This window comes from Pleurodeles waltl, chromosome 12 (genome assembly GCF_031143425.1).
Source record: "Pleurodeles waltl isolate 20211129_DDA chromosome 12, aPleWal1.hap1.20221129, whole genome shotgun sequence".
Classification (NCBI taxonomy): Eukaryota; Metazoa; Chordata; class Amphibia; order Caudata; family Salamandridae; genus Pleurodeles; species Pleurodeles waltl.
In genome coordinates this window covers 394,483,954-394,499,137 of record NC_090451.1, presented here as the reverse complement: position 1 = coordinate 394,499,137, position 15,184 = coordinate 394,483,954, and the positions used below count along the sequence as shown (strand labels likewise).

Sequence of the window (15,184 nt, the reverse complement as noted above, 5' to 3'; positions counted from 1 at the left end):
TGTCATTCTAGCCCATTGATTTGTTTGACTGTTTTTTAAAAGAATAAGAAAAGAACTGAGAATGCACAACGCCAATCCCTCTCAGTCCAGGTCAGTAGTGACCCCAGATCGTGGCCTTCTAAGATTTCTCCTTTAGTGCAGTTGCAAACACCACTTGAATTGATTTTCTCTGCAGTGACAGCTCCAGCCAGACTGGCACCAGGACAGTCTACCAACACATCTCATTACTATGCTAGGCAAATGACAGCGGCTGGTGTCATATTATAAAGGTGTTTTCAACAATGAAAACGCAGCCTTTCCATCTTCAGGGCAACATTAAATCATTGCGATGCTATCGTTTTTCTGTTAAGAGCATTATTTTTGGACAAAGGCTACTTTAAAGTTTGAAAGGCCCTGCTTTTACAATAAATACTGACCGACTCATTTTGTATACAGCTGCTCCATTATCCCACCTGCGCGGTTTGGAAGTGTGTCTCCCGGTAACAGTTTAGCAGCCCTTGGGGTCCTGTGGCGGGAGGGGGTTATTTGCTTAAAATGGTTTCCGCATTACTGGGAATCCCAACCGTATTTTTTGCCCAGAACGCTATTAGCACACCCTCGCAAAAAATGCATATCTAAAAAATGGTGTAAAATAATATTGCAATATACAGATTGATTAGTTCGGTTGCATTACTCCTGGGCACTGCTGCCCTCCTCTGTTAGCTCGACTGAACTCCCAGCTTTGACAGCCACAGGTTCCTCGGAGGTCACAGAAGTTTCCGAGTCAACTCGGGAGCGCTTGAACCTGCGATCTGGATACTGGCTGTTGTCAAAAGGCATGCGGTGGACACACAGAACGTGGGTCTTCAGGTTCCCCTTCTGAGAGGCACTGTACGGGCAATATCTGCACTGGAAAGGGCGGTGACCTGAGGGCAGAGAAATGCACGAGTAACTAGTGTGGCTGTCCGGATGGCTGAGAACATTACAGAATATTTATAACAAAGCAAACTTTACAGCTGAGCAAAAACATTTCTTATCATTGGGATGACACATTTTCAGTTTATTATCATACTAGAGTAAAATTTACATGAGATTTACATGAAAAGAACACTGTTTAGTGCCTCACAGGTTGCATATCACAATTACTTAACCCATGGAAACAACTCTCCTCGTAGTCGGAGGGGCTCTTCAATGCGATTTTACATTAAGACACAAATGTAACCCCTTGCATACCGGTTTTGATTAAAGAACTTTAGGAAAAAAACACAAACACAAGTGAAACACAGCTCCATGGCATAAGCTACACAAGCAGACGTCCAGAGTGAAATGTGCTACTTATTGTTATTATTGAGCAATTCGATTGGCATCATGACGTGTTGGAGGCTTCGCCTCTCGCGAATCTTGACCCTCCCAACACCGAACAATTATATTAAATAACATTTTATACTTTGTACATCCACGTACATATTTATGTATATCTGTATATATATTTGAGAAAAAAGGCATACACACACACACACACATGCAGATATAAAAAAGAACAATCCATAATCCTGGGTGCAGAATGAATATTGTCCATAACAAAGTCCAGTTCTATAACATCCCTGTCAATCGCAAAGAAGAAATACCAATGAAACCACAACTAGTGAGCTGTTCTATGCAGAAAGCCATTAGCCTTAGACTCCCTCACCCTTCCCCAACCATTGATCATCATTTAGAGCTTTCATAATTTTTTAATATGATCTTATTGCAGGCCTGCATTTAACACCTCCCTATGTAATTCGTTCTACCATACTACACACTTCTTTCTACCATATTTACTATCAGGATAACTGGCAACTATTCTTACCTTCAAATGACACTTTCAGCCCATTGTGTTTATCTCAAAAGAGCCCTTTTTGTGAAATTACATTTTTTTTCACCTTTAAAATCCCCTCTCCAAATACATGCTCACTTCAATTAGAATTGTTTCTGATGCCACTGTAAACTAATGTGAGCATGTTTAATTTCCCACCACTAGGGCAAAGGAAATTGAAATCAACAAAATCTCCTTTCGGAGAAGCACACTTGAAACCACTCAGAAAATTATAGCAGTGATTTAGAAAATAGTTCTAAGGCGGTTTCCTTGGTTAGACTACCTAAAAGTGCCTACAACATTCCCCACTGATTTCCTGTGTGTGAATATTGTTTATGATCATTGCCTCATATTCTTAAGAGCAACTTTGAGTTAACTGGTTAATTAATTTCTACATGAGTGTAATAACAGTGCACCCAATCTTTTTGTTTGGATGTCCTTTCATTACATTCATATTAGCAGGAAGTCTGTTAGTCATTTACCAGGTAGGGTTATTGAACATCCACCAATGATGCAGTCATGATATTCGGATTTGCCTACATGCCATTAATATGAAAAGAATATGCATAGCCAATTAAGCAGCTTTGAAGAAAATTATTGAATTAAACTCAGATTTGTGAATGTATTTCTGAAATCTCTCAATTAATATACAGGATACATTGATGTGCTGAGATCCGTTTTTGGTTCTCTCTTTTTCTTATTTTTTTTTCTTCATCTAACTGTTTTCTTTTCTGTCTCTTTTGCATAAAATCTTCCAAGCTAGAGAGAAAAATTTGTAATGTTTGTGTGTACACAAGTAAATGTATATTAGATTAAAGTAAAAGACTGATGTAGTCAGGAATAGTGGAGTAAGACAAAGCCTTTATTTTAAGTGAAGAGGGAAAGATGATTTCGGCATTAGTAAAAATGTTAGCTCTGAAACGGAATGCAGCATGACAACTTAATCACATTGACTATTTTATTTAGGCAACTTAATCAGTCTTACAACATGTTGAATATTTTCTCTATTAACATTTCCAATAATTAACATATTGGTCAAATATAGGAGTATGTTCTTAAAGTAACTTCCGAAGTATTGACTTAGTCTGCCATTATTCCTTGATCCCATGCCTGTTCATAAACCATTGACTTTATGTATATATGAATATAAAGCTTAAGTTTACCGGTCCCCTATGGCATGTCTAAAGCAGTTAAAAGGCAAATCACCTATAACTTATCTAACACACCAAGTTACTGCATATTATTAAAATCTCTATTGAGTACATTCCTCCACCTGTTTCTTCCTAATCTATTATACCGACCTGCAACTTGTATGAAATTAATGCGAGAGATCATAAAAATAGATGTTCCTTACAAAATGGGGATGACATCAAGTAATTTACAGAACATTTTATCTTCAAATATTTTCTACAAAAAAGTAAGAGTTAATGTGTAAGTGCTTCAAGAGTCTACACCAAAAGCATCCCCTCTGGAGAGACCATGTATAGCAAAGACTACAATAACTCCTCATTGCTGCAGTAGACTATGCACAGACTAGTATAAAAAATACTCCGGAATACAAAATAATCCAAAAGATTTGGAAAAACAGAAGGGGATTGCATCAAAAAAATGTCTTAACTCCATTTATCCACACCCCATTTATCCCACACCCAATTTATCCCATATTGAAGCCCAAGTACCGTCTGCCAGAGTTTGGGCCCTGATTTTGAATTACAATGCGACAGAGATGAAGGTTAGATTAACATCTTTTCCTGAATGTTCCCTGTGACTAATTCTATCACAAACCGTCTCCTACATGCTCACTGTTCACAATAAGCACCATCCCGCCAAAATGTTCCTGGGGCAAATGGATCTATATCTGCAAGTTGACAGTACTCCTGCTACTACATAGCTAAATCATAGGGTGCTCATTGTCGCTCACATTAATCTGAGAAATTGGTGACTAGTTGTTATTTTTAATTTACAACACACGTCTTAGTCGCGCAGTATATGCAATTACAAAGTGAGTGTAGGAGAAAAATGAAAATGTAGTTCAGGAGCAAATGCAGTTCAACAGATTTGAGGGGTTTGAGGATTAGTTTGAAAAGACACAGGTGGAATGCTGGTTTAGGCAATAGTTGCTGGGGTAGCTTGGTGTAACTATGAGCAAGAGCATGGCAAAATAGTATGATTTCTATGTGTCACTAGTATAGCTGAAACATCTGTTTATGGCAAATTGCTAAAAGTGTTTTGGTGAAACCCTGCTCAATAGGTAAATGTTTCATATGCTAAAGGCACCCAAGAGACTGACAAAGCTGGTCAGGCTGACAAAGGATCATGCTACTTCTAGTGTGCAGCTTGCATCTAGATAAGCGTACCTTTCGCTGCTTGGTATGTAGGTTGAAGATTATTGGCTTGGAGCATACACATGCCATTCTGAATAGTGCTTAGGGTGTGAAAGGGATCACAATTTGATCGGTTTTAAGTTGACATGACCAAAACCACTGTGGCCAGTAATACATTGTACTGCAGCAGTCAAAATGAGTTTGATTGAAAATATTTAGGCATTAGTCTAAAGTTTGAACTACCCTAGCAGAAGACCCAGATGGAAGCTCATTTTATGATGCCTTTGAAGTGAAATTTGGAAAATAGACTAAAGGCAAGTCAGTCTGTCTAAAAATAAAGGATTTTTTTAAGGAAACTATGACGCTGCTCACTGAGCAGTCATGGAAGAATGTTTGGACAGGACAACCACAGGTGCATCGGTTCTGTGCATTTATATGGAATTCTGTTTTATAAGATAAACATGTTGGGACTGTGCAGCGATCAAGCTCACCAATGAGTTCATTTGTCAGAACAGTGGTAGCAAAACTATGGCCTGACATCAATAGTGCATTAAGAATATTGTTTACAAAAATATCACCCCATTGGATGTAGACTTTCTACTTGTTTGTGTATGTGTTTGCGTGTATGTGAGCTTGTGTGTAATTTAATAGGGACACTACCAACTCTATTTTTAGTATCATGGAAATAATTCCTTAGGAGTAGAGGGTTTCCTTAGGACGCTGAAACCTAGTTGGCTGAAAAAGATTAATAGTGCTTGCATCAGACTAACAGATGTATTAAAATGTATTTGACTGAAAACTTCATTGAACTTCTCATTTGAAAAGATTAGACCAGTGAAGCCACATTTGATGCACTTGTCCGAACGCATTTGTTTCCTAGATGATTCATGGTCTTTTTTCAAATAACACTGAAAAGCTGAGATAATGATCAACATTTTTTGTTGTTGCATGCAACTCGTGCTCAGCATACAGTAAAATGCAAAGTTGAGAGTATTGCAGGATACATATATAATGAGGCACAGGTTCAAACTCAAGCATAGAAATAACACTCATGAGATACAGAACATGGACATAGTACATGAGATCCATCTACAACTATTATAAGTCCATCCATCCTCCCTGGTTCCTGCCTTCCCCCCTCATTCAAACATCACAGTAACTGAGCCAGCTGTCCCAAACCTTGTCCCATTTCTTAGGGCGTCTTTTTTAGACCACCTGCTCAGTCCTTTGACACCAGTCCATATCCGACTCCCATTCTTCAATGCGGGGAGAGCCACGGTGCCCCAGGCCAACAGTATATTATTTTGGCCACAACTGCTGCTACAGCCAACCAAACCACTCATACCTTGGTCAGGTCTCCTCCCCTGTGACATTCAGTAGAAGTAATTTAGCATCTAGGGGGACTGTTAATGATCAACATTCCTAATTTGTGAGCAGGGCTTTACTATTGGGAGAAACCCAAGAAAAAGCAACAAAGTCCTACCTCAGGAATATTCAATATGCAAAAAAGTACATTTTTCCGCCCCTCCCTTTGCCCTGTCCAATTATTTCATGAATGCTTTCTTTAATGTGATGCCCTAAGTGTGATGAGAATGCCTGACGTCATCCTATGCTCACTATTCCAGAGGACTTTAGTTGTACCCCACTGACAAGCCCTAACAAGGTTTAAACCAGTCTAGGGTTGTGTATTGTCCCGTCGGGAGGGACCTGGACGAGTAGCTCAGGCATGACTCGTCCGACTGAAGCAGAAATAAGGTTAATTTGCCAATGTAATGCATCTCTCTGAACAGACATTATGGGTGAAAGATGTGTAATGTGGCCCGAGCAATCACCAGTGGTTGTTACTTGATAACCATTCCATCCTTCACCTAGGGGATACCTCACAACATAAGGCACCTAGGCTGCACCCTATTGGGCCACTGCATAGAAACAGTACAGGTACCAGTGCTTAATTTGTGCCGGTAGTTTCTATTGAGGGCACCAGCAAATAATTATCAACACTGGCACTTATGGCAGTTCATCACATGGTGGTGCTGTCTGTCTACGTTTGAAAGGAGCACAGCTACAGTTGTTTTATAATCCAAAATGCAATAATAATGACTAATACCTGCCGCCCAAGCTGTTATGGCTTTGGGTGGCCTGGAATAGTCTGAATAGTCACACTTGTCAGAGTGTGATGGTTAGCACTTGTGTTTGTGCTGTCATTGGCAGCGCTGGCAAGGGCAATGGGTGGCGGCAGCTGCAGTTGCCTCCTGTCACTTAACTTTTTAAAAACTTTTTTCTTTTTTTTACAGTTTAAACACTGACTGATAGTCACCATTTTTGCACATGTTTGTCCATTACTCTCGATCTGTACAGTTAGCTTGTGTTGTGACACACACAATTTCTAATACTACCGTTATCGTACAGCAAGCACCATGCCCGGCCCGAAGCCTGGATAAAAAATGGTAATATGAGTATAAACATTTCAGGATGCGCTCTCAGGAAGTTGTCGCTGACGCGGCTGTTGTCGCACAGAAACCTTCCTTTCATGAAGTCACAAAGGAGCAGCGTCTTTCCTATTTCTCTATTCTGTAAATGGCTCGCGAAAATGAAAGGTGTCAGGCTGCGCTTTCCTCTCCCTGGCAGGATGAGCACGTATGGCTCTGGAATGACAGATGTCGGCAACCAGCTGCAGTGAAGCATGCGAAACTTTCAGTCTGAGCCACTTATTCCAGGGAAATCACGTAAACCAAAACAAATGGGCAGTTCCTATCCTTAGAAAACAGAATGCTGCAGCGAGGTTTGGTTGCATTGGGTAGCCAATAACTGTCTTCTGTTGTTTCTAAAGCACAAACGCCTGATTTTTTTGACAACGTTGTTTTCTTTTTATTCAGATTTCAATCACTCTCAAGCTAGTTTTGAATTGTACACCTCACATGTCAATACCTCAAAATTATAAATATTTTGATACGTTCAAGCAATAAATTAACAGCAAATGCTTCTCTGGTATTTTTTTTTATTCCTTTATGTTTCTCTCCTTAACGTCCATCTAGTTTTGGGAGCTGCTGTTACCACGAGGTATTTTTTATCTCCTGTATTTTTATTTTAGCTTGATCCAGAGTGTTTCACTCTGCAGTCTCATACAAGAAGTAACAACGGTCTTTTCGACTGGTATCACAAAGTAGTCCCCATGTCACTGTATTTTCATGCAAACTCTAGTGGATATTACTAGGAGGATTCTTGTTAAAAAAACAACTGTGACCAATCGCTAATGTACTGGGAACTTTAGTTTAAAATTAGCAGCAGGTTTCGGCTTGAAAGCACTGTTTGCAACGGTTTCAAAAACATAATGGCACCCGGAATAAGGCCAGTAATGTAATTTTTTAACTCGCATGCAAGCATTTTATTTAAACAATTCTTATCAAAACCTTCCGAAAAAAATATTATGTTCAGGACCGAACTGGGGAACCAAAAGTAGCCCTGGCAATAATGCTCAAACCAGCCCCTCTCTCTTCGTCTCCATGAGCTATGTCTCTCTTTCCATCCATCCCCCTCTCTCTCCTTCTCTGATCACTTTCTCTCTTAAGTTTCCAACTTCCCCCTTCCTCTTTTTCATTCTCTCTTGAAGCCTCTCTCTGCCAGCTTCAGTTAACCTTGTGGAGATGGAGAACGCGACAAAAGCACCAGGAGCCGTCCTGGTCTTCAAAACCAGGCTCCATGGGCTCCAGCCCACGGGAGAAATGCCCAGTAGAACAAAGGCCTGTCCGACCCTGATTATGTATGGTGTACAGAATGAAGCGAGAACATCTGCTCGGGGATCTGGACCGTTAGGCATCTGGAAACATGATATGTATATCTATGTATGTTTAAATGCACATATTTAAGTCAGTATGTGGTATTTGTACGCAAACTAAGTTGAAAGGCAACAGAGCGCTCTTCAGGGTCAAAGCCAAACAAAACAGCAAAAAAGTGTTGGAATGATAAGTGCGGTTGAGATCAGAAGTGGGCTATTACTGCAGTGTAATGTAGTGTTCTTTAAAAAGGTACCTGTTCAGCTCTTCCTGAAGTGCAGCGGGGTGTGAGTACCATAGGACACTCTTATAAAGGCTCAGTTGGGGAATCAGTAAGCATGACTTGTTAATGATAGCTTGGCTGGATGCTCGCAGTAAGTAGGATGCGTTAACGCTGTCCTAGTAGTTTAGCCGCAGAAACCATGTCGTTCTAAGAAATGGATGAATGGATAGCCAGGAAGCACTGAGAATTAGGAGATCTGCAGAAAGCATGGATGGTTGCTAATGATTTAAAGGGACATATGGTAGACACAGATTTTTATGGGTGTTTTGGTAGGATAGCTGCACCAAGCGAAGGGTTCTCACGATGCTTCAACTCTGTAGCTGACAAGCTTGGAGTGTCATGGATAGCTAGGTAGGATAGATGCAATCAGCCTGGTGAGAAAAGGATGAATGATGTGATGGCTGGTAATCTTCGAGTTTCTAGGAAGATTTAGTAGGTTAACTGTAATAAGTATAGAACGTTAGGGATGAATCAATAGGACAGAGTTCTATCAACTGCTTCATGTGATAATCGTGGTAAATATGGAGTTCTAAGAAAGTTCCAGTGAGGCACCTTCAGTATGTTTGTAGTGATGAGCAGCGCTCTAGTCCACACTTTAATAAACAATCAGTGTTAAATCAGATGGGAGCAGAAGCTGGTGCCTTTGAAGAAGTATGTTTGAGCGTCTTTCAAAAGCATGGAGTTTTAAGGTAGGTTTCATGCTAGATTTGGGGCATGGGGATAGGCCAGTCTTATGTATGTGATGTAGTTCGACAATAAGTTTAAAAGCTTTTGAAAGAGGTTTGGAGCACATTTTTGTTGGTTGTGGAAGATCAAGTTGTGGCTTTAAATAGCTTTTTGCCTTGGCTTTTGTTGAGCAAATTTGACATATTAACACTATTAAATGCATTTTCTAAAACAGCACTAAGGGCTAACAGCTATGCTAAGAGTAATATTTTGCACATAAACATTAGCAGCTAGCTCCTAGTCCTGAGCCACCATGCAACCTACGAGAAGGACCCTATAAGGGGAACAGATAGTTTGTAAAATATGAACATATATGCCCACCCTTTCTTGAATTATGTTCTCACTAAATGGTGAATGTGTCCAGGTCGTCACACTTCTTGGTCTGTCTGTTGCTTTCACCCACTGTGCCTTCCTTTTACCTTTACTTTGTTTTCTGCCTGTTGGAAGTCTTTTATAATTTGTAACATGGATATACGATAGTTTGATATGTGTTTTGTCAATAATTAGGTCGTTTTGCTGTATTCTTATTATTTGTGATCTGTAAAGTATACAATATCAATGAATCATAAAAAAGAAATAGTTCAAACTGAAATAAACTAAAAGGAATACACATCAAATAGAATTCGTGCAGTTGAATTCCCGTACAATCACTGCAGAGTGGAACAAAAGAGGGTCTGAAATCCAGAGCTACTAACACCTCCCAGAGGTATGCCCAGCATACTCTGTTGAATGCCTTAGCTGCATCTATTGTGGCTCCTGCCAAAGGAACCAAGTGACTGGAGGCCAGATCTATCATGTCCACTAATTGTTGGGTCGGCTTGGAGACTTGTCATTTAGGAACAAAGCGCTTCTGGTCAGGGTGAATTAATTAGGGGGACAGATTGACCAACCTGCCAACTAAAATACTTGTGAAGACTTTGTAGTCAGCATTTAATAATTTCTAGGGTCCTTGCAAGGCTTTAGAATTAGCACAAGGCTGGCCTCCCTCCAAGAAGCTTGGATTTCAGCATTCTCAAGGTGTATTGCATTAAACAAAATCTCCCAGACTGGTACAATCACCTTCTTTAATACTTTATATAGTGCAGAAGAGATAGCTTCTGGCCCTGCTGCTTTTCCATTTATGACCCATTTGAGATGCCCCCTAACTTCCACCCCAGTAATCCGGGCATCAAGGGAATACTTCTCCAAATGTGTAAATTTGGGACGCTCCTTGCCCCTCAACCACTCCCTTAACTTATTGGGGTTGGGGCAGCCTTCCTCCGAATAGAGAACAAAAACAATGCGGTGTTCTTGCATTTGTTTTGCCTTGTTGGAGATATCTCTTTGAGAACTGAAAATCAGCTCTTTGATATTATTCATAGATCTCTTGGGCTTTGACATCAATGCTAGTCTTTTCATACTAAAATAAGCCTAAGGCCTTAGCCTGCCACATATTTCTACATTTCTTGTCAAGCTTAAGTCTATAATTCAACTGTGCTTCGTCCAGTTTTTTCCATGCTTGATCTTTATCCAACAAGGGGTTTTGTGCCTGAAGGGCTTAAACATTGTTCTTAAACAATGCTTGGCCCTGTAAAACCCCTCAGATGTAGGCCCTACCAGTATCCCAGACTATGGCCATTGGAGCAGAACTGGTGTTATCAGAAATAAAATTGCCACTGGCTTTCTCCAATCCTTGTCCAACCGCAGCAACTAAAAGGAGAACACTGTTAACTGTCCATCTGCAATCTCCCTCCTTACCAAGGCACTCTAGGAGCAAGGTCACCGCCGCATGGTCTGAAATATGTCCCAGCAAGTGCTTGACCTCTTTTACCTTTTCTACAGCTGTGGAGTCTATAAAGAAATAATCCAGCTTTGAGAAGTGGCAATACTTCTTGCTGTGGAATGTGTATCCCTCTTTTGTACCATTTAGTGCCACCACATATCTATCAGTCCCAGATCCAGTAACATACATTTTAGGGCCTCCCTTATCTTAGGTGTTATCTTAGCATTCTCTACTGGTTGATCCATCGAGGTTGATGTCTAAGAGGGTATTATAATCACCCCCTTCAACCACCAGTACTGGAGACTCCAGGAAGTTCCGTTCCAGGGTTGTGAGGTGGGACAGATCGTCTGCATTGGGTCCATAAAAGCCTGTACACATGAATTCTTAACTGAAACATCTCATCTGGGTTAAAACCCATCTCCCTGTACTAACTGTGTTAGAACTCAGCAACTCTAACCCTGCCCCTTTCCAATTGCCATCTTTTTAGAGTAGTCAACTTGCTCAAAGGCTGTGGAGTTCTCAATCTACCTTTGTTTCCAGTAGAGGGCTTGGCTCTCAATCGCTGTTTGGTGTGTCTTCTTTAATAACACAGGGGCCATACTATCTTTGAGATACTGGAGCACCACTGTCTGCCTTCTCTTAGACTTATGGCCATGCACACTCCAGGTTAAGAAACAGATTTCTCTACCTACTCCATCTGGCATGGCTATTTACTGACCATCCCGTCTCCTGATTTTACAGTTGCAGCTCTGATTAAGTTTGGAACAATATGGTGAACATGAGCACTTAAAGAAATGTTTTGGGATTTTCTTCCATTGCTCCCCACCCTGTGCCCCATCCCTGTCTCCACCCTGAGAAACGCTCCCACTACTAACTGGCATTAATTTTCCATATGAGCACCAACAGGAGAGGGAAAGTGAAATGATCTATTGTGCCTAAAACTAAAAGTGCATCCCTCTACCAACCCCATCCGCAAGTCCTACCCAGCACTGTCCTAAATAAACTGTGCATTGTGAAACACCAGAGGCTTTTATCAGGTATTTATGTCCTTTTTGATAGACTCAATCGATGCGTCAACATCTTCCAGAACACGATAATTATACATTTGGTTATTTCACATTATGCAGAGGATTGCGGGAAACTTTAGTTGGGCCTTGGCTCCAAGTTTATGAAGTTCCTTGATTTTCCTACCCTGCTCCCACTGGTGTTGCTCCGTGACCTTACAGACATCGGACATTACATTAAAGGTGTAGCCCTTATTATTAAAGGGACCATTTTTCAAAGCAACTACCAAAATGAGCTCCTTCACTGTGTAGGATTAGATGTTTACCAGTATTTTCCTGGGTCTTTAATGATTCAGGTTCCTTTTGAACTGGTCGCTGTGTATTCTATGGATCTCCGGGTCGAGGTTGATGTCAGGTTGATCTTTAGGGTCTGTATCTCAGAGGAACGTTATAATGAAAGCTTTCATATCTCCACATCCTTCTACCTCTGGGACATTGAGGATTTGAATATTATTCCCCCAGGAGTGATTTTCGATTCTCTCCAAGTCTTCTACCAGGTTTTGATTTTGCTTGACCCGTATTGATGCCTATTGCATTCTTCTGAATATTCTGCTTTGCGTGAGCAACTTCCTCCTTCTGCAGTCTGGTTGCGTCAAACCACTTCTTCCAACTTTTGACTGAGTGATTGACAGGAGCCTTGGATTCCCAGCTGAATGACCTTCAAAACTGAAAGCCTGTTTTTAATCTCAGCCCTAAGGTCCACTAGAATTGACTCTACTGGCTCGTCTGACTGTACACCAGCCGCCTCTAATCCATCAGGTACCCTGCTGACAGAGATGGCCATGTCCAGTTGTTCAACTTGGCAGTTTTCTCCCCCTCCTCAGTCGGCCAGGGTCTCAAATCTGTGACAGGTGCTTATTTGAGAGACATGTTTAATGGGGATATTTATATCTGGTCCTACTGGAAAGCTTGATACATTAACCCAACTAGCACCTGAGGGATCTTGTGAGGGCGCGATGTCCAGGCTCCATTCCCGGCTCATTCCCAATGAAAGAACCCCCCCATCAACATTCTGTGGGAGAGTTGGTACAGACATAATCTTAAGAAAAGAGTTAAGAGATGGCGTTACCTTTACCTGGGTAGCAAGTTGTTTCTTCCACCTGCCTCCCAGCTCCTACCAGCTTGTTAGGTGGTGTAGCAATCTTTTTAAGTTTAGAAGACCGGGAACTAGTGCACCTCCCAGCATCGAAGCCTTTAGAATCTGCAGGAAAACCAGGTACTAGGCAGGGCTGCCCACTCTGCCCTCTCTTGTTTGATATATATAGTGAGCCATTTTCCCAGTTACTATCATGGGATCAAAAAGTAATCTCTTTCATCTTTTGAGGTTTTAGTTTAGGACCAAAATGGTGCTTTGTGCTGATGATCTCATGATTTATACACCAGACCCTGTTAAAACTATTCCCCAAGTAGTGGAGTCATCTGAGGAGTTCGGGTCCTTATCGGGGTTTTTGGTAAATAGCACCAACTCACAAATTATGTGCTGGAATATAACTGAATGCGAGAGGGAGGTGAAGACTGAGTTTAAGTATTTGGGTATCTCTGTTGTTCGCTCTCTAGATGCAATAGCAGCACATAATCTAGGGAAGATAGGAAAGGAGATCGACTAGCTGCTCAATAAGTGGAGGAATTCCTCACTGACAAATTACGACGGGGTCAATTTGATGAAAATGACAATACTTCCCAAGTTGACTTACCTTTTTAATTGTACCCCACTTACATTCCCTAAAACTGACATAGCTAAATACAGGGAAAGATGACTACTTTTATCAGGTCATCTGGTGCAGTCAGGCTTGCCTGGAAAAAATTGGAGGGGGAGATTGGAGAAAGGGGGTCTTGCACTGCCAGATCTGAAGATATATTGCACTGCCTTTCAATTTAAGAACTGCAGGATGCTCCCTGGGAATCCAGACAATTTTAATTCGGATAGGATTTTAACAGAAATTACCTTTGGCGCTTCTGGGTTTCTATATAAGTATAGGGCAACAAAATACTTCCAAGAAGTTCATCTAGAGTCCTGTGTGCTGCACTTGAGCTTTGGTATAGCATCAGGAGGTCCCTGGGTATCAAAAACTATTCTGACTTTTCACCCATCTGGGACTCTCCAAGCATCTCTGAGAGTCTTTTACATAGTTTGAGTTACCCCCTAAGGAATGCTGGGATAACAACATGGGGGAAACTATTTACAGTACAGGGGTTATTACCTTGGGAGGCACTCATGTAAAAACTGGTGATCTTGTATCCAGATTTAAGTACCTGCAGCTTTCCTGGTAGTGTGCAAAAGCTAAGCAGGAGATGGGGGGTGACTGGGAAGTGAAAGCAGGGCTGCAGGATGTCTGTCCCCTGAAAAAAGAGGTCACCACCTGGTGGTGGAAGTTTCTGGAAGTAGACAATGGGAAACTAGAGGCCCCCTTTTCAGTTTGGCAGGAGATACCACAGTCAGAGCTATCACGCTTGTGGCAAGTATCACTAAAACTATTTAATTATACTGTTAAGCCTGCAAACTTAAAACAGAACCAGTGTTTTAACCTTAGCAGGATCTACTGGACCCATCAAAGGTTTGCTAAATTCTCCAAAAACATGACTCTAGGATGCAGAAGATGTGACCTTCATGAGGCAAAGGACGAGCATATGTTTTTCACCAGCCCCTCGATGTTCAGCTGTTGGGAGATCGTGAGTAGCAAAATATCAGGGCCCGTATTTAGGCCCGCATTTATACTCCGTTTGCGCCGAATTAGCGTCGTTTTTTTCGACGCAAATTCGGCGCAAAACGAACGCCATATTTATACTTTGGCGTTAGACGCGTCTAGCGCCAAAGTATGGGCAAATAGCGTCATTTTTTTGCGTGAACGCCTTCCTTGCGTTAATGAGATGCAAGGAAGGCGTTCCCATCTAAAAAAATGACGGCGACGCAAATGCGTCGTATTTATACTCCCGGGCAAAAATCACGGCCGGGAGTTGGCGGGTCAAAAAACCCCGCATTTGCGCCACTATTTAACGCCTGGGTCAGGGTAGGCGTTAAGGGGCCTGTGGGCTCAAAATGAGCCCACAGGTGCCCTCCCCTGCCCCCAGGGACCCCCCCTGCTACCCCTGCCCACCCCAGGAGGACACCCAAGGATGGAGGGACCCACCCCAGGGACGTTCAGGTAAGTTCAGGTAAGTATAATTTTTTATATTTTTTAATTTTTTTTTGTGGCATGGGGGGCCTTATTTGTGCCCCCCTACATGCCACTATGCCCAATGACCATGCCCAGGGGACATAAGTCCCCTGGGCATGGCCATTGGGCAAGGGGGTATGACTCCTGTCTTTACTAAGACAGGAGTCATTTAAATGGCGTCTGGGCGTCGAAAAAAATGGCGCAAATCGGGTTGAGGCGATTTTTCTGCCTCAACCTGACTTGCCCCATTTTAAGACGCCCTA

General features: G+C 41.7%; 1 protein-coding gene across 3 annotated transcripts in view; it reads right to left on the bottom strand.

Moving 5' to 3' along the window:
* The window catches only part of ZNF536 (zinc finger protein 536), a 1,047,679-nt gene that overhangs the window by 504 nt on the left and 1,031,991 nt on the right, over positions 1-15,184 (bottom strand). For 2 of the 3 annotated variants that reach the window (XM_069216776.1, XM_069216777.1), the window contains one exon: positions 1-905. This exon is cut by the window's left edge and continues 504 nt beyond it. In XM_069216776.1, coding sequence (XP_069072877.1) covers positions 670-905 — 236 coding nt within the window. In that variant the 3' untranslated portion in view covers positions 1-669. The remainder of the gene's footprint in view (positions 906-15,184) is intronic. The other variant, XM_069216778.1, reaches the window with a different exon arrangement.